The sequence below is a fragment of the Mesocricetus auratus genome, unplaced genomic scaffold (genome assembly GCF_017639785.1).
Source record: "Mesocricetus auratus isolate SY011 unplaced genomic scaffold, BCM_Maur_2.0 Super-Scaffold_100015, whole genome shotgun sequence".
NCBI lineage: Eukaryota > Metazoa > Chordata > Mammalia > Rodentia > Cricetidae > Mesocricetus > Mesocricetus auratus.
The window spans coordinates 50,948,873-50,966,634 of NW_024429198.1; the positions used below are offsets into that span (position 1 = coordinate 50,948,873).

The window sequence follows — 17,762 nt, forward strand, 5'->3', positions numbered from 1 at the left end:
TTTTCTTAATAAAATATTGGAGGGAAATACATAGTCAGATACCCTAAGCACATGAGCAATTACATTTCGTGTGGTCCAGCGTCAGATTTTTTTTTTTTGGTTTTTCGAGACAGGGTTTCTCTGTATTACTTTGGAAGCTGTCCTGGAACTCATTCTGTAGACCAGGCTGTCCTCAAACTCACAGAGATCCGCCTGCTTCTGCCTCCCGAGTGCTGGGATTAAAGGCATGCGCCACCACCCCCGCCCGGCCCCAGCATCAGATTTTGAATGACTTGCCAGGTTATATAAAGAAACATAGTTCAGAAGGCAGTGTTGGGCACTCTTGAAGTATTGTTTTCAAAAGGGGGCTGATTACCAGCTGCTCTGATAAGGCATTCTTGTTTGTTTGTTTGTTTAAGAGATGATGTCTTATTTAGCCCAGGCTGGTCCCAAATTCACTGTGTCATTAAGAATGATCTTGAACTCCTGATCCTACTATCTCTACATTACAAGTGCTGGGAAGACAGGCATGTGTCACCAAATTTATGCAGTACTGGGGATTGAACCCAGAGCCTTGAGTGAGTGAGGCCAGCTCCCCACAATCTAGCATGATGTCTGGCATATAATGGCAGCTCAATAAATATTTGCTAAATGAAAAAGATGCTGAAAGATTAAATTCTGTTTCGTGTGTTATTGCTGTGTGTAAAATGCTAGGCTGGACATATACATCAAGATTCTCAAAGAGTCTTCAACCTAGTTGGATGATTCAGAACAAACAGTCTTATTGTTATGATGCTGACAACCACAGGAGTTTATGCCAAGAGCCAAAGGAAAAAGCTGAAGGGTAGAATTGAAGGGTCTCCTGGAGGAGATGACACGTAAGCTTCATCTCAGCGAACACTAACTACCACGTGGTTTCCTTGGGTGTTACACCTGCCACTCTACAGTGATACACTGGGGTGCTCCATGTCAGGGCTGTGTGGTGTAACAGTTCCTGGGGAGTCACCGGGACTGATGTACGCACAGAGTAAGGCTTTGGGTATTTCTGCATCTGGAGAGGGCTAATGAGAAGAACTGGAAGGCAGGAAACATCTGACAGAACCAGGCTCCGAACATAGAGCATGATTTCTATCTACCCGAGACAAGGAAAAGAACATTTCTCCTTCTGTGCCTGAAGGAGAAATCGTTCTTAAATTAGAAAATGTTTTCCAGGCTAGCCAGGGCTACAGAACAAGTCTCAAAAGAAAAAAGAGGGACGGAGGGAGGGATGGAGGGAAGGAGGGAGAACAGTAGTGATGTTTATGGTTTTTCTCCCGAAAAGGTATGAACCTTGGTCAAGGTCCAGGCACGCAGGAAATGGCTGGAGAGGTCTGCAGACAGACTGGTGTGGAGGCTCATACCCAGAATCTCACCATTTAGAAGGCAGAGGCAGGAGGATCAGGAGCTCAAGGCCAGCATTCAGTCCAGCTATGCAGTGAGTCTGAGTCCAGCGTGGGCTACCTGGGATCTTTATTTCCCAGAGGAGAGATTCTGCACACAAATGTCTAGATTTGCGTTTCAGTTTGAAGTCCGGCACTAGGTAACTGGGTGACCTGCAGCTGGTTCCGTCACTTCCTCACCTACCCCAGAACTCAGTGGGAGGTGTGACAGCATCTCCAACACAAGGCTGCTATGAAATTAAGTGTGAATGGATGCATGCATGACGAGCAGTCTGCGATGAACTGCTAGACTGCAGGCAGCCCTGTGTGACTCCCATGTGAAGCAAGTCTCTACCTCCTGGTCTTCAGAGAAAAGACAAAATGTCTGACGGCCAAGAGTGCCTCTTTAAGTAACTTGACCAGCACCAGCCAGCTCCACCCACTAACTGAGATCCCCAGCCAGCTCCACCCACTAACTGAGAGCTCCACCCACTAACTGAGAGCTCCACCCACTAACTGAGACCCCCAGCGTCGTAACGGGTGCGGCTGTTGGTAGGGGGCTTGTCTAGCATGCATGAGGCCGTAGGCTCCTTCCTGGCACAGCACACACTGAGTGTGACGGTTCTTCCTGCAACCTCAGAATTCCAGAGGTAGGGGCAGAAACAGAAACCCGGATTATCCTTGGCTACATAGTGAGTTTGAGGAAAGCTCGGTCCACCTGCGACCTTGTCTCTAAAAAAGAAAAAAAAAAAGGGCTGGAGAGACAGCTCAGTGGTTAAGACCACTTGCTGTTCCTGCAGAGGGTGGAGGTTTGGTACCAAGCATCAACATGGTGGTTTACGAACATCCGTAACTCCAGTTCCAGAGGTTCTGCTGCCCTCTTCTGGCCTCCGTGGGCACATACATGCAGGCTAAACACACATATAAAATAAAAATAGTTCTTTCTTTAAAAAGTGGGGGAAAAAAATTAAATGGAGCTACTAAAACACTCAGAAAGTCTCTACCCTCATCTCTTTATCATTCTTTCAAGACAGGGTCTCATTGAATTATCCTGGATGGCCTGGAACTCAATATCCATGCTGGGCTGTCCTCAAACTTTAGACAGACACCTGTCTCTGCTCCCCAAGTGCTGGTATTAAACGCTTACACACTACACTCAGCCCTTTTATTCTGTATCTTGCAGCAGATTGAGGAGTTATTTGTAAACCTAATCTCCCTCTTCTTCATGGATCTGCTGGCATTTTTTTAAAGAAGGCACCATTAATTTTAGAGACAATGCCCTGTTATCCACAGATCTGAACTTGTTCCACTATGATTCTGAGTGTTCGAGCTCTCCCCTCCCCCCAATCGGTCTGAACTATAGTTTGTCCCTAGCCAAGCTCTGTCCTTGTCCTCCAGGAGCTGCCCTCAGGCTGCTTAATGGGAACTTATCTGTGATAATAAGTGAGTCACCAGTTTATGGGAGGACAGCATTGCTATTCAGAGAAGTTTCCAGTAAAATACCATTATCATGTTTTGCATTTTATTGTCTAAATAAATGTACTGGATGATTTGCAGTTTCTCCAAGCACTTTCATAAGTGAGATGGATCTAAATGTATTTATTTGTTCTAGTAAAACAAAAATGCTCTAAGAACAAAAATGGATGCATTACTCTTCCTTGAGATTTTGAAAAATGTTTTCTGTGTTATAGACTTCATTTAGTCTATAAATGAAAACATCCATTATCTAGCACAGTTCCTGGTTTATGTACATTCTCTGCCAGTCATTTCTTATTCTTTTCTTTTTGGTAGAGAATTGTCTCTAGATACAAGTGTCTAGAGCCCAAGGCTGGGGACGACCGTAACTTTCCTGGTCGTGTACCATATATGCCACCTGGAGAGTTGGACTGAGTGTCCATCTTAAAAACTCACATTCCAAAATTGTCTATGAATGGTAACTTGTCTTTTTTTCATTATAAACCGTGTGGCTTATTGCTCAGGTTTATTACTAACTAGCTCTTGTGACTTAAATCCACCTATAATTCTTATCTATGTTTAGCCACGTGGCTTGGTACCTCTTCTAAGTGAGGCATTCTCATCTTGCTTCCTCTGCATCCGACTGCAACTCACTCTCTGACTTCTTCCCACAATTCTCCTAGTCTGGCTGCCCCGCCTATTCTTGCCTGGCTATTGGCCAATCGGCACTTTATTAAACCAATACAAGTGACAAACCTTTACAGTGTACAAGAGCACTGAATCTAATCTCCTTTGTTTAGCTTCTTTCCTGATCATTATCCATAATGAGTGGTAAATTTTCTAGGCTGTTAATGAGACCGGGGATTCAGATTCATCAGAAAGTGAAAAATCCAACAGGCACAGTGCAAGTATAGTGTAACAGTTAGCAGAGCAGCAGAAGCTACTAAGGGAAAGTCATGTGCAAATGCAGGACCAATAAATACCTATATGTTCATATGGATAAATGCTAGGTCCTGCCCTGGACTCACAGGAGAGTAGAGAGGGACATGATGGTGTGATTTGGCACAGGTCACCCATTTTGGCCTGGCTGCTATTCATTAAACCAGCCCAGAAACTTTGGCTGAACAACCAAGACAATGACTTCTCTTATGAGGGACATTCAGTTTGTGTTCAGGTGGGTTCCTAGAGTTCGTAGTCTTGGGATATACCGAGAAACGTATTGACTATCTAGATCCTGTATATAGAATGCTATAGAATTAAGGACTAGCACAGACTGATATCTAGAGCCAGTGAGGTAGAATCATACAGAAATGCTAACATGGAAGAGGGTTAGATTATGTAGTTTTAGTGGGGGGAAAACAGGCTTGGAGTATTGATAGTCAAGTGCCCTATTACCTGTTTGAACTGGATTAGGTTTTTTAAATTGCAAGCAGGATAAAAATAAATACATTCCTCACTCAATGCCAATGGGCACAGTGGTTCCTATTAACACCGCCTCTCAGTAGACTTAGACAGGAGGCCCAGAGATCTGAGGGCCTCAGATATGTAGTGAGATTTAGTTTCCTAACACACACACACACACACACACGCACACACACACACACACACACACACACACACACACAGTCAGGTTTGGTAGGTAATTCACACTTACAGTCTCATCGATTGCGAGGCTACGGCAGAAGGTCTCCCAGGGATCTGTAGTGACACCCTCTTTCCAGAACTAAAACAAGGCCTGACAAGACGGTGCAGTGGGTGAAGGCACTTGCTGCCAAACCTGATGATCTGAGTTTATGTCCCACGTGGTGGAAGACACAACTCCAGCAAAATGTCCTCTGAGCCCCATAACTGCAAGAGATATGAGTGGGGGGGGTGCACGTGCACAATGAATGAATGAATAAATTCATTGTAATAAAAAAAAATCCCATGCCACATGTAGTAGCACATGCCTTTAATCCCAGCACTTGGGAGGCAGAGGCAGGTGAATTTCTGTGAATTTGAGGCCAGTCTGGTCTATATGGTGAGTTCTAGGACAGCCAGAACTACATAGTGAGAACTTGTCTTAAAAACAAACAAACAAATACAACACCCAAATCCACCCAGATCATGTTTTCCTTTAAGATCCCATTAGACATCAGACACCATGTGGAAAACACTGGCTTACTGCCTGGCTCATAGGAGCAGCAGTTGGTAGCCCATGCTATAGGCTCCATTTAGTCAGTTAGCACCTAGTAAACGGGGCTTCGACAGTAAATGAATACCTCATTTCTCCCCCTCAATATTCTACAGAAATCACTAAGCCAAAGAAAAAAATACTAGAAAGCCACCTTGGAAGTGAGTTATTGCTTCTACCTCGTAAGGGAATCTTGGTGAATCTGGTGGTAAATACCTTATTAGTCAAGATTTTTTGGGGGGAAGTTTCTTGTATTCCAGGTTGGCCTCAAACTGGCTATTGTAACCAAAGATGGCCTTGGTGCTGACCCTCTAGCCTCAACCTCCCAGGTGCTGGGATTTCAGCATGTGCTACCATGTATGCCCAGCTCTATGTGCAAGATTTCTTAAATGACATAACTAATTCCGTTTGCCCTTTCCTCCTTTTCCTGTGAGTGTGTGTAGGGTTGATTCAGGTGAGTATACAATGGAGTTAGCTAAAAGTGGCGTATAAGCAGGCTACTCCACGGAGAATGACAGAGCTTAGAGAATGTGGTTCATTTGCCAGGAGAATGACAGAACTTAGAGAATGTGGTTCATTTGCCAAAGTGTCAAAACCACAAGGAAGGCAAACTTTCATGCTCCAGGAGTCAACTCTGAAACTCAGCTCCTGCCCCCACGGGGGCTTTACTCTGTTTCTGACATAGTGTTTGGGAAGACCAAGTCATGTTGGGCTCGCCAACTGTACCACCCTCTTCACAGAGCAGCTGCCAGATTCCTTGGGTGGTTGACCCCGCAGTCTGGAACATAACCGACTAGACCTGCAGAGTACACTTGCCTGGCACCAACACAGTCATCCAAAGGAGGATTTCAAAATCACTTGGAAATTTCTTATAAACAAATCCTAGAGGAACCAGCCCAGACCTTATGGCTCAAATTCCACAAGAGGGAATGATTCTATCGTTTATTTTTAATTAAGATAACCCCCCAGTGATGCGATGCTCTAAAAATATCTCTCAAATTCTAAGAGACTGGAACTTTTGCTGGACCTCACAGCCAGCGTTAATAATACCCCCTGTGGCCACTTAAGACACAAGACAGCTAGCCTCCTGTGTACTCAAACCCTGCTTAACCAGTCTCTAAGAGAAGAAGGCAACTACCAACATTACCTGCCTTGGATTTCCCTGCAGTCAACTTTTATAACCCAAGCTAATGCACAGCTGTGATCTTAAATGATGTAACTTCCATGACCCTGACCCAGATGGTACACGTGTGTCATTTGCTGACGGCAGAAAATACAGACACTGAAAGTGACTTCCTAAAACCTACCATAAAGGTTGAAAGCAACCACTTATACTTACTGGCTGACCCTCAATGATGTCTGTTATCTGGTCAGTTGGAGCCAGTGACTTAAAACCTTGTAACACTCTGCTAAAGATCTCTGTAAGTTTCCCATTCCTTCCCCCATGCAATGTGTCCTACGCTGCTCAATAAAGACAGCAGATCCTTCATTAGACACACACCCAGCCACACAACAGACGCACACGGGGATGGACAGGTTCAGACTCATACAACTGAGGATGGGAGACACAGGGAGCATGAAGTAGAGAATTCAAGTCTGGACTCACTCTTGGTTAAATGACTCCAAAGGGAAAGAAATGCTTTGATTTCTTTCTTTAATGCACACGGATTCGTTATTGGTGGCTCAGAGTTCATCACTAATGAGCTATAAGCTCTCCCACCCTCTCTCTCTTTCTGTGGACATGTAGTGCAGGTGTCTCTGGAGTCCAGAAGGCATTCAATCTCCTTGAGCTGGCATTACAGGAAGCTGTTAAGTGGTTCACTGAGGGTGCTAGGAGCTGAATCCAGGTCTTCTGTAAGAGCACTGCATGTTCTTAACCACTGAGCTATCTTCAGAAAGGCTGGAGAGATGGCTCAGTGGTCTAGAGCATTTGTTGATCTTGCAGAGGACCTGGGTTTTGGTGGCTCACAACCATCCATAACTCCACTTGTAGGGAATCTGACTCCCTCTTCTGGCCTCCATGGGCTCTTGACACACAGATGGTACACACATACATACATGCAGGCAAAACATTCATACACATAAAACTCTTCTTGAAAAAAAAAAAGACTCACCAAAGTTAGTCATGTGACACATGCCTGTAGTACCAGCACTTGAGAGGCCAAAGCAGGATTGCTGTGAGTTCTAGGCTAGTCAAGGCTTTTCAGTGAGACCCTGTAATGTGTGTGTGTGTGTGTGTGTGTGTGTGTGTGTGTGTGTGTGTGTGTGTGTATGTACCAATAAGGATAAAACAAAAAAGCCCTTGTCAGAGGAGTCCTTTATGTGGCAGGAGACTAGGACAGGGAGCAGGGCACCAAAGACTGTCACAGGAAGCAATGGCAGAGGAAGATCAACCCCCACACCTTGAGCTGCATGTAATGAAACAGCACACGTAGAGAAACAGGAAAACTTGGATGCTATGTAAGCGTGGGCTCACCTTACTCCACGCTGGAGGTCATCACAGCCCCTACCTGCCTCAGCTCTTCAGCCTGCTTCCATTCTTGGCTTGATACTTGGCTCTATTTCTGGAACTATCCACATGGCTCTGGCCCAATTCTGGTTCTAGGATACAAGAACCTGGACACCTCAGCAGATGCCCTCTAGGCTCAGGCCCATGCTTATACATTAATTTATACAATAAGCTTGTTTCCTCTTTGCTTTTTGATTAAAGCAACACATTTCTGGGAAGTTGAGGCTTTATGATTGTGTACTACAAGCTGGGAATGTGGGGAGGTAAACGCCACATTCTGAAAGCTCTTGAGGGGAGCAGCCAGGCTTGTTCCGACCACAGCCAGCCTTCTGTGGCCAGCTGGGCTTTAACAATATGACCACAGCAACCAATTCTGTGCATTTAGAGAGTTTAGCCAGTGAAAATTTGAATTTAAATAAATTAAGTCAAGGACCTCATTTGCATAAACCTCATAACCAGTCCAAAGCAAGTAAAATCAGACAGGTTTTTGAAGATTGCAGTTTTAATTTCAAAATGTCTATTTCCAACGATACACGTTTCTTTGTATAATAACCAAAATTGTAATTTAGAAAGTTATTGCTGGGCTGGAGAGCTGGCTCCACGACTTAGAGCACTTGCTGCTCCTGCAGACAACCTGGTTCGGTTCCCAGTGCCCAGATATTCACAGGAGCTTTCTATTCAGGGAGCTGACACCTGGCTCACAGCTTGTTATTTCTTTCTTATTCATCATTTGGCTTTGTGTGCTTTCTCAAAACGGTCTATATTTAGTGTGGCTCCTTCCCTGAGAGAGATTGGGTGACATTCTGAGGATTGGAAACTTTTGCCGACTAGCACTGCCTTTAGCCTCTTAGGACAGAACACCACCGCTTTTTCCTGTTGTTGCTGTTGGGGATGGATGGCATGGATGTTGGGCGTCAGGCCTAGAGCCTTGCACCTGCTCGGCACATACCCTAATACTGAGCAACACTCCCAGGCCATTTTCTAGCTCATTTTTTTTGTTGTTGTTCTAAGTGCATGGTGTTGTGGCTGCCAATCTGTCTGTGAGTATGCCACATGTATGTCTGATACCCAGAAGTCAGTAAAGGATTCTGTTACAGATGGCTGTAAGCCAATGTGTGGATGCTGGGAATCGAACCCAGGTCCTCTGGAAGAGCAGCCAGTATTCTTGACCACTGAGCCCTCTCTCCAGCTAATTTTATAGTATTTTCAACTCTTAAAAATAGAACCAAAACCAAATACAAACAAAGCCTAGGTTAGAATGAGGAGACAGCTTTTAAAAGAAAAGCCTGTGTTAACTGAAGAAATGAAACTGTGTTGATGTAATTAAACTTGGAGTCAGACCGGAGAAGCAGGGAGCAGCCACAGCGGCTTCCTACCTCTGCAGTCCCTCCATTCAAAAGACGGGGCTCCTCTCACTGCCCCACCCCTCTACTTCCTGTTTCCTGTCTCCAGTCCTCATAACTTTGGTATGCTAGTCCCGCCCTCTGGCTCCAAGCAAGCTTTGTCAGAACACAATCAAAATATCACACAAGAAAAATCTCACCATGACAGAAGAAACTAAGTTCTGAATTTCATATTATCTATCAACTAGGGGATGGCATCATTGGAATTAAAGTTGTATATTTTTCATTTGTGATTGAGAAAATGCCATGTATGCGTCTGATACACATCTTTTATATCTGTAAATTTATTCAGTGGCCCCTAGAAATAACTTCTAAAGGTTTAAATTTCTGGGCACCACGTGCATGCAGCGCCTGGGGAGGCTAGGAGAGGGCTTCAGATGCCCCTGGCACGGGTTGCAGATGCTAGCATGTCCAGAATGGCTTTGTCACCCATGTGAAGACATACAGACTGCAGAATAACCTACTCTGCCAGAGAGCTTCTGAGGACTGTCTGGCGTGGAATACCAACACACCTGGGCTTGCTTGGGACACCACACCAGGGCTTCCCAACTCTGCCCATCCTCCTCGGCACCTGGCCAGTAGTCCTGACAATATCTTCACATCACTGCTTTTAAATTATTCTCTCGGGGAGCTTTGATAGAAGTATGTACTCACAGTGCTTCCGCCACTCTCAGTATTCCTCCAGACAGTTTCCTAAGTGCCCAAGGGTAGCCTCAGGGAGCACACTTCCCTAGGGAGACAATTAGGAACATCACCCATCCTCTGCTTTCGGATCATCTTCAGGAACACAGATGCACCTCCTGGAAAGAGCTAGCTGCCTCCTGTCCAGTGTCACAAAGCTGGCAACCTGCTACGTGTGAGGGCCAGAGGGTTGCTTGTAGCATATTATGATATGTTACAAATGTTTTATAATATACAGCTCAAATTGCTGTCACTCCAATAGGCTGGTAAAAGCCTTTTGGGATAAATGGGCTGAAGAAACGGCTTATTTAAACTTGGAAATTGTGCAATTGGAGACATTTCGTTTCCTTTGAAACAGACTCACACCTAGTTTTTCTAGTCTTCATTTAATCCTGGTTCACTGCCAACCTTATATTATTGGCTCTCTTTGGGACCTTAAAGCAGACATGGCTGGCTTATGGCTGGTGCAAAGCATCATGGGGAAAGCTGCAGAAGAGATGCTGCTGCCTGTCCAGTAGTAGAGGCAGTCCTGGAAGCCAGAGACTGTCATGAGGACAGGCAGAATAGGGCCAGAGAGCAAGGTGAACATTCTTGGATAATATATACTAAAAAAGAGTTGGCTAATATATACTAAAGGGGCCTGGAGAGAAGGCTCAGCTGATAAAGATCATTACTGCCATGCCCAGGAGCAAGCTAAGTTTGATCCCATGACCCACATGGTGGCAGCAGAAAACCAGCTCATCCTAACTTCTACATGTACAACATGGCATACACATATACAAACACAAATTCATTCATTCCAACGTCATTTAAAAGTCTTAAGAGACGACCCCTGGCAGGTCAGACTGCAATGCTCAGCTTCAGTGCTGTCTTAAAGATGGGTGATCCGGTAGAGGGCTTTTGCTCAGTAGCATGAAGCCCTGGGTTCCATCCCCAACACCAAATAAAACCAGGCATGGAGGCACACACCTGTAATCCTAATACCCAGAAGGTCCAAGCATCGGAAGTTGAAGGTCATCCTCAGAAGATGGGGGCCAGAGCCGGCTACATGAGACCTTGTCTTGAAAATGATTGTGTAAGACCCTGGGTTCTAGCTCCAGGGGATTCAACACCCTCTTCTGGCTCTGGGGACACTAGCATACACGATACACGTGGCACACACACATACAAAACATGCTTAATAAAAATCTTTAGAAAGCAAATGCTTTAATTGTCACCTCTTACAACACTAATTTCTGCTTTACAGGCAAGTTAATGACAGCTCTGACCCAAAGCTGTACTCTAGTGCCTCCTTGTGGATATGGTTGGTTTCAAGAATCGCTTGCTATGGAGAAACCTTGCAAGAAGAGGAACCCTGACCCTGCACTGTCTCCTTTGCTCCCATTGTATTCTCATCTCGCTCGACGCCACAGAATACACCAGGATCATTTCCCTGGAGTGCCTTCAGCTCAGCCTTCACCCCTCTCCTTTCTAATCTACATTCCCACTGTCTCCACTTACAGACTCTAAAAAGGCTCCAAGTAGAAGCTTGTCAGAGTTTGCACTGAATTCCCACTAAAAGAAGATCTGGAGTTGGTGTGTCCTCTTGCTAGTACACAGGAATCGAGTCAGGTTTGGCTCCGCTGCTTTTCCTGTGGGATCACACACATATATGGAGAGTGAGTGGGAAAATTTGGGCGGTGGCCGTCAGATGACAGCCACCTGGATTGAGTGCTCTGGGTTAGTCTGAAAATATGCTTCGCTCCCTTTCTACAAAGGCATATTTTTGCTGAGTTTAAAATTGTAGCTTAGGCTTGGCATGCTTTCTCAACACATGCTATATTTAGTGTAAGTCTTGCCCTGTGCAAGACTGGGATAGTATGGAGAATTTAAACTCCTGGCAGATAAGCCAGTTTTGCTTTCAGCCGCTTATTTATGACAGGAATTGCTATACAGGACGCAGCACTGTGGAAACTGGACACAGTGACACATGCCTGGAAGGTAAAGACAGATCAAAATTTAAAGGTCGCAGGGCAATGGCGGTACACACCTTTAATCCCAGCACTCGAGAGGCAGAGGCAGGCGGATCTCTGTGTGTTCAAGGCGAGCCTGGTCTACAGATCAAGTTGCAAGACAGCCAGAGCTACACACAGAGAAACCCCTGAATTGGAAAAAAATTTAAAAAGAGGATTTTTTTCAAGGTCACTGTTAGCTATAATCTGAGATACATAAGACCTGCCTCAAAAAATAAAACACAAAACGCTACTCAACCCTTTCAAACATTCCACTGGATTCTTTTATTGTTATGATGTCACTATAGGTTTAAAGTCTGCTGCTTTTCTAGGGCTGGCTGACTAAGTGCACGAGGTCCTGAGAGGCAGCTCCAGCACAGCAGGCTATTGGGGAGGGAGGAAGCACATCTGCCTCTGGCCTAGACTGTCTGCCCACACATTCAGAGGAAAGTTCCGTGACCTGGCAATCATCTGGAGGTCTGGGAGACTCTCGTGTCCGCTACGTTCTTCTCTTTGCAGACTCAACATGTCAGTAGTTCTTACCGTTCCCCTAGTGCAACTTTTTCCTCTGCCTGCCTCAATGCACGTGATTTCTCCTGACTTACATAGCTCGTTTTCTAAGCATATTAAATCTGTGCCTGTCTCTAGGCTGCTTCTTCAGAAGGGAACAGATCCTGGGCAGAGCAGTCCCCCACCCCAGCAAGAGACTAGTTGGGTATTGTTTTAGGGAGCTGTTTCCTGTTCAATCAGAAGCTGTACTTCTTCCCACAGGAAGTCTACCCAGTGCCGATGACATTCCCACTAAGATGAGGCCAGCCCATGCAGACCTGAACACAGAACCAGACAGGACATGTGCAAAGAAAAACTCCGTTTGCCCTTCTAGAGCAAAGGCCATGGTTCATTTTTGAACAACAGAGATGAAGCTTTCACAGGAAACTAGGCTGGTGCCTACTGTACACGGTTGACATTTATTTTACATAAAGAATATATTAAGTCCTCACAAAGCCAGGTTTTAAAAAAGGCATCTAATAAATTTATACAGTGAATAGTATGTCTTTATTCTATTTACAGTAAATTTGTTATAAATATAATACATTTTTGAAAAGCTTATTTTTAACTTGAGTAGATTTATATTTTAAACAGATCAACTTAATTGTTAAAGTTATATAATAAAGAATATGATTTAAAGACAAAAATCTTATGGTGAAATAGTATGACAGTAAGAGATGAGCGAGGGAATAAAGTCAAATTCCTTCCAAAACTATGTTCAAAGCATCAGAAAAGCTTTTCTTTTTACAGTTATGTATAAGCCATTGGGACACCAGACTGAAATGCGAATGCCCATAACCAAAGTTCAAAACTGATCTTACAGAACTGTATGAGGCAAGGCAGGAAAACTGTATTTAACACCCTAGGACTTCACAGTAAGAGCTGGGATCTGCAGACTAATGGCTTAATGGCAGTATTGCCAGCAAGGCCTCTCCCTCCTCAAAACCATCTCAGAGTCACAGCCCATCACACAAGTTGCAACCGCAGACCTCGACGTAAGACACGGCTTAATTAAGTGTATGGATGTGTTGAAATTCTGTATTATGGACATGTAAATTATTACCAGTTTAAAAAAAAAAAAAAGGAATTCTATTCTCAGCCCAGTGTACTATGTGTCAACTAAGTGCCAAGTCCCAATAATTTGCAGTGATCAAAGAACTTCCTTAACAAGAGGGTATTTCCAATGCTGCTGTAAAGCTAGCTCCACAGTCGGACTCATTCTGTGACTCTCAGCTGTCATGCATTATTGATGATAATCAGAGCAGGCATGGAGTTCTGCTGACTTGTTTCAAATACTGTAACCTGGTCCGATAACTTGGCGAATACCCTTGGAGTTCCAAGGTTATAAACGCCTGTATGAACAAAGCATGCTTTCAGTTGCAAACTGTGCGTCTCTTCACTTTTCAGCTGTAGTTTATACTGTGTCTGTCCAAGCCACGTGAATGATCCATGAGTTTCCAATGCCTCTGGACTAAAGGAGGAAGGAAACAGTAAGCTGTAAACTTCTTAAGTTTTTTTTTCTCTATAGCCTTACATCTTTCTTTCATCAAATCCTTTTATTTCTAGGGATTATTTATGAAATGAACTATTATTAATAACACTATTACTGTAATAATCAACCATGTGTTAGCCATTATTACTATTCTCTAGGAACAATGCTACAAGGAGGTTATTTCATTTAATGCCCATAATGGCATGTAGTAAACAATGGAGCCTGATTTGAAAATGAGCTCTTAACCTCTTTGTTATTCACATATAAGGAATAACTGTGTGTAAAAGAATGCCCATGATGTTAAACCTTGTAAAACTAGAAAGTGGGAACAATCCAGTGCCAAACAACACAGCACAACTCAATGTGTTTGTAACACACATACATATAGGCTACGTGCTTGGATTTTAAGGCACCATTTGGGGTTTTAACATGAAAACATTCAGGGTATGCTTCATGTGAGTTTTCTTTTGTGTTTCTGAAGATTTATTTCCTCATCTTTATGTGTATGGATACACCACCTACATGTGTGTAATTGAATGACGTGGTACCCGCAGAACCAGAAAGCGGTATACATCCTTTGGAACTGGAGCTACAGATGGATGTAAGCCACCACACAGGTTCTGGGAACCAAACAGAGATCCTTTACCAGAGTAGCAAGTAAGTGCTCTTGACCGTTGAACCATTCTCCAGCTGGAGATTTATTTCCTAACACAAGAAATGCCTGAGACAAGCCTGCTGGCTCTAGGAGTACTGGGTATGGCAGTGTAATCTACACTATTGTGCTAAGTATTATTTTTCAAGTCAGGGGGGAAACAAATCTAATGCTGCTTGAGTTAACTTTATCCATGGTAGGCAATGATCTGCATAATTTCAAAACCCTGAACTGCTGTAAATAACACTAAACTTAGGGCTACAAAATAACCTCCCACAAAATACATTCTTACCTTGTTGTTTTATGCCGGAGATCAACGATTACATCTACGTCAGCTTTAGAACAGTTAGAAAGTAAAAGGGTGACTGGCACTAAGCAAAGGCTGTGGAACAAAGACGACAAAACCATTAGTTATCCACTTTCTTAGAAACTAGCTTCTTAATATAACACAACAACATTTAACAGAACAAGTTTAAAACCAAACTCAAAAACAGTCACAAAATCACTCTAGGTAACTTATTTTGTAAATAAAATACATTAATACAATGTGTCCATAATTTACATCAGGTTGCACACTTTCTATATGGAATATTGTTAAGCAAAAGTGCCATCCCTAGATACAATCAGCTTAGGTTGTACTGGCGCTAGGCCCCAGAGAGCAAGTTTCTAGTCTGCAGCATCATTTAAATTATAAATGTGTAAGTCACAAGCCAAAGTGAAACCCCAGGAACTCACACTATTCTGGTCCCATCTAATCCTCACATCTGACTAAAATGCTACTAGAAAGAAGAGTTGCAGGCATCTGCACATGCCCATCTAGTCCTCAGACCCAATTGACATTACTGCCCACTGACTATGAGACCTTTCTGGAGCACTTTACCAACTGCCCCCTGTTGAGACGCTGCTTCCATCTTGGTCTTCCTGTTAGCTGCTCCTTTCCAGCCCTCTTCAGCTGTTCTTGTCTCCTTGTCTCACTGTGCACCATTTCTTTTCTGCCCCATCACATCCCTCTCCCAGCTTAAAAGGGTGACTTCCCCAAAAGTGTGAACATCAATTGTTACATAGACACAGGTTCTAAGGAAACTCTATTCCTTTTCAAGTGTCATCAGATTTAGAATCTTCTATTTTAAAAACTTAGCTTATAGGTTAAAGCTGTTTATACAAATTATAAATAAATGATTCCCTATGACATTTAGTACTTAAAAATTCTACAGAAGTTGTTAGTTTGCAAGATGACTCAGCTTGGACAAGTTTGACAGCCTGAGTTTGGATAACTGGGCTGCATATGGTAGAAGATAAGAACTAAGTCCTGAAGGATGTCCTTTGACCTCCACATGAAAGCCACAGAATGCACACGCACGCACACACACACACAATACAGATACACACATAAGTGCATTATAAATAGATGCAAAAAATCTTGAGGGGATGGCAGTCTAAATTTGAGTCCCACCGTTAGTCATGCTACAGCTCTGATTTGTGTCTAAAACAAAATGATACAATTCTCCCCCTGGGTTTTGACTTTATGAAAAACCTTACACTTCAAATAGAAAGCTTTTGACATCTCAGAAGTGCTGGGGCAACATCCATCCTCAGTAACACTGAAGGTGTGTGACGTGCATGCATATGCATGGGTGCTTGCATGATCTCTCCTCTCTCTCTCAGCTAAATCATTCAAGACTCAACAATATTTTATATTTCTTTTGGTGTGTAGGTTAATGCTGTTACCAAAATAATGTTCATTCTTTAAGAATGGGTGTCTGACACGTTGGTGGCGCACACCTTTAATCCCAGCACTCGGGAGGCAGAGGCAGGCGGATCTCTGTGAGTTTTGAGGCCAGCCTGGTCTACAGAGTGAGTTCCACGACAGCCTCCAAAACAATACAGAGAAACCCTGTCTCAAAAAACCAAAAAAAAAAAAAAAAAAAAAAACCCCAAAAAAAAAGGATGGGTATCTGTACAAGTACATAGGAACAATTTAACAAAAATAACTGATACCTTTTTTGGTGAAATGGATGATGAAATGATTCCGGGTAGTGAAGACTCGTTTTAATGAGATTAGAAAGCTGTTCTACTGATGGTCTTGTGGAAACTGTAGTGTTTTCTGGCCTGAAAAACTTTAATAGTTCCATTTCTGGTGGCTCCTGAGAATAGACAATAAAAATTACTAATGAAATGATGCTTTATAAAGGTTACAGTATATACAAACTTAAAAAAAAAGCGAAGACAACCTAATCATGAAGAGTAATTTTCTTTTTTGCTATTTTTAAAACTAGCAGTTACTGTCATTTGTAATATAACCTTAATTTCCCATCAATTCCACACATTAGCTCTGTTATCTTACATGATTACTTTAATACTTTCCTTATATCTAAATTTGGGCTTCATAGCCAGTCACTTCAATGGTTAATGTGATTCTCATTCAATAAAATTGTTTAGTACTTTGGTGGTAGATATTCAATTATCCACAGTTGTTTTAAACAGTTGAGGATTAAGAATTGACAAAAAAATTCCATTTTGAAAATATATTCATTCATTTCATAATTTGATTATTTCAAATGTATTACTCAAAGGTTAACATGTACTGGGGAGACAGAGCTTAGCTGGTACAGTGCTTACCTGGCATGAACTGGTTCAAGCCCCAGTACCCTATAAAACTAGGCACAGTGGTGTAAAAAGAAGCTTTTTCTATGAGTGGAGCCTTTCTGCCCGCCTGGTTCTAGATCCGCATCAGTCCCAAATAAACACACAGGAGGCTATATTAATTATGAAGCTGTTGGCCTTGCTTGTTTCTTACTGGCTAGCTCTGACTTAAGTAATTACCCCATAATTGTTAATCTAAGTATGTCTCTTACCAGAGAGGTTTCCGGGCTTCCTACCCTAATGGAGTTACATCTCGAACTCTCTTGTGTTTCTCCTTCCCAGAGTCCTTCTGGACTCCTAGTCCCTCCTATCTTGGTTCCCTATAGGCTCAACAGTACTTTATTGGCAAATGCACAGGACTTCCCCCAACACAGTGGCACCAAATAATCCCACGCTTTGTAATCCCAGCACTTGGGTGGTAGAAGCAAGACAATCAGTAATTCAAGGTCAACCTCAGTTATGCTGTGTAAGGCTCCTTAAATTGTTTTTTCTTAAAGAAGGAAAGTGAACAACAGCATAAAAATTACCTAACACTGATCATAAAGATGGTTCTACTTATTTCAAAGAGCCTAAAAAACCCAGCTGATTCTACTGCACTGTGCATGCAGTATTTGTGAGGACCAAAGGAGAAAACCAGCAACACTGTAACATACAAGCAATTGAACCCAGCATGCTCTCCTAAGCTGTGGACACTTCACACTCCGGGTACCATAAGGTCTGACAGCTCACCTCGCAGTCCTCCTCCCCAGCCTGGGAATCAGTCACTGTTCCAGGAACCCAATGTTCTTTTGGTTGGAAAATAGTTTCTACACTGAAA

The 17,762-nt window shown here is 43.2% G+C and overlaps 1 protein-coding gene and 1 long non-coding RNA gene across 7 annotated transcripts in view; one reads left to right on the forward strand and one right to left on the reverse strand.

Annotated features, from left to right (window-relative positions):
* Positions 1 to 11,938: 11,938 nt before the first annotated feature.
* Positions 11,939 to 12,655, forward strand: LOC121144348. The gene is made up of 2 exons (XR_005881700.1): positions 11,939 to 12,137; positions 12,381 to 12,655. It is a non-coding gene; the product is annotated as an uncharacterized LOC121144348 (long non-coding RNA).
* Positions 12,559 to 17,762, reverse strand: part of Trappc8 (trafficking protein particle complex subunit 8) — a 76,555-nt gene continuing 71,351 nt past the window's right edge. For all 6 annotated transcript variants that reach the window (XM_040757882.1, XM_040757881.1, XM_040757880.1 and 3 more), the window contains 3 exons: positions 16,301 to 16,446; positions 14,595 to 14,684; positions 12,559 to 13,629 (listed from right to left, as the gene is read on the reverse strand). In XM_040757882.1, the coding sequence (XP_040613816.1) occupies positions 13,395 to 13,629; positions 14,595 to 14,684; positions 16,301 to 16,446 (471 nt within the window). In that variant the 3' untranslated portion in view covers positions 12,559 to 13,394. The remainder of the gene's footprint in view (positions 13,630 to 14,594; positions 14,685 to 16,300; positions 16,447 to 17,762) is intronic.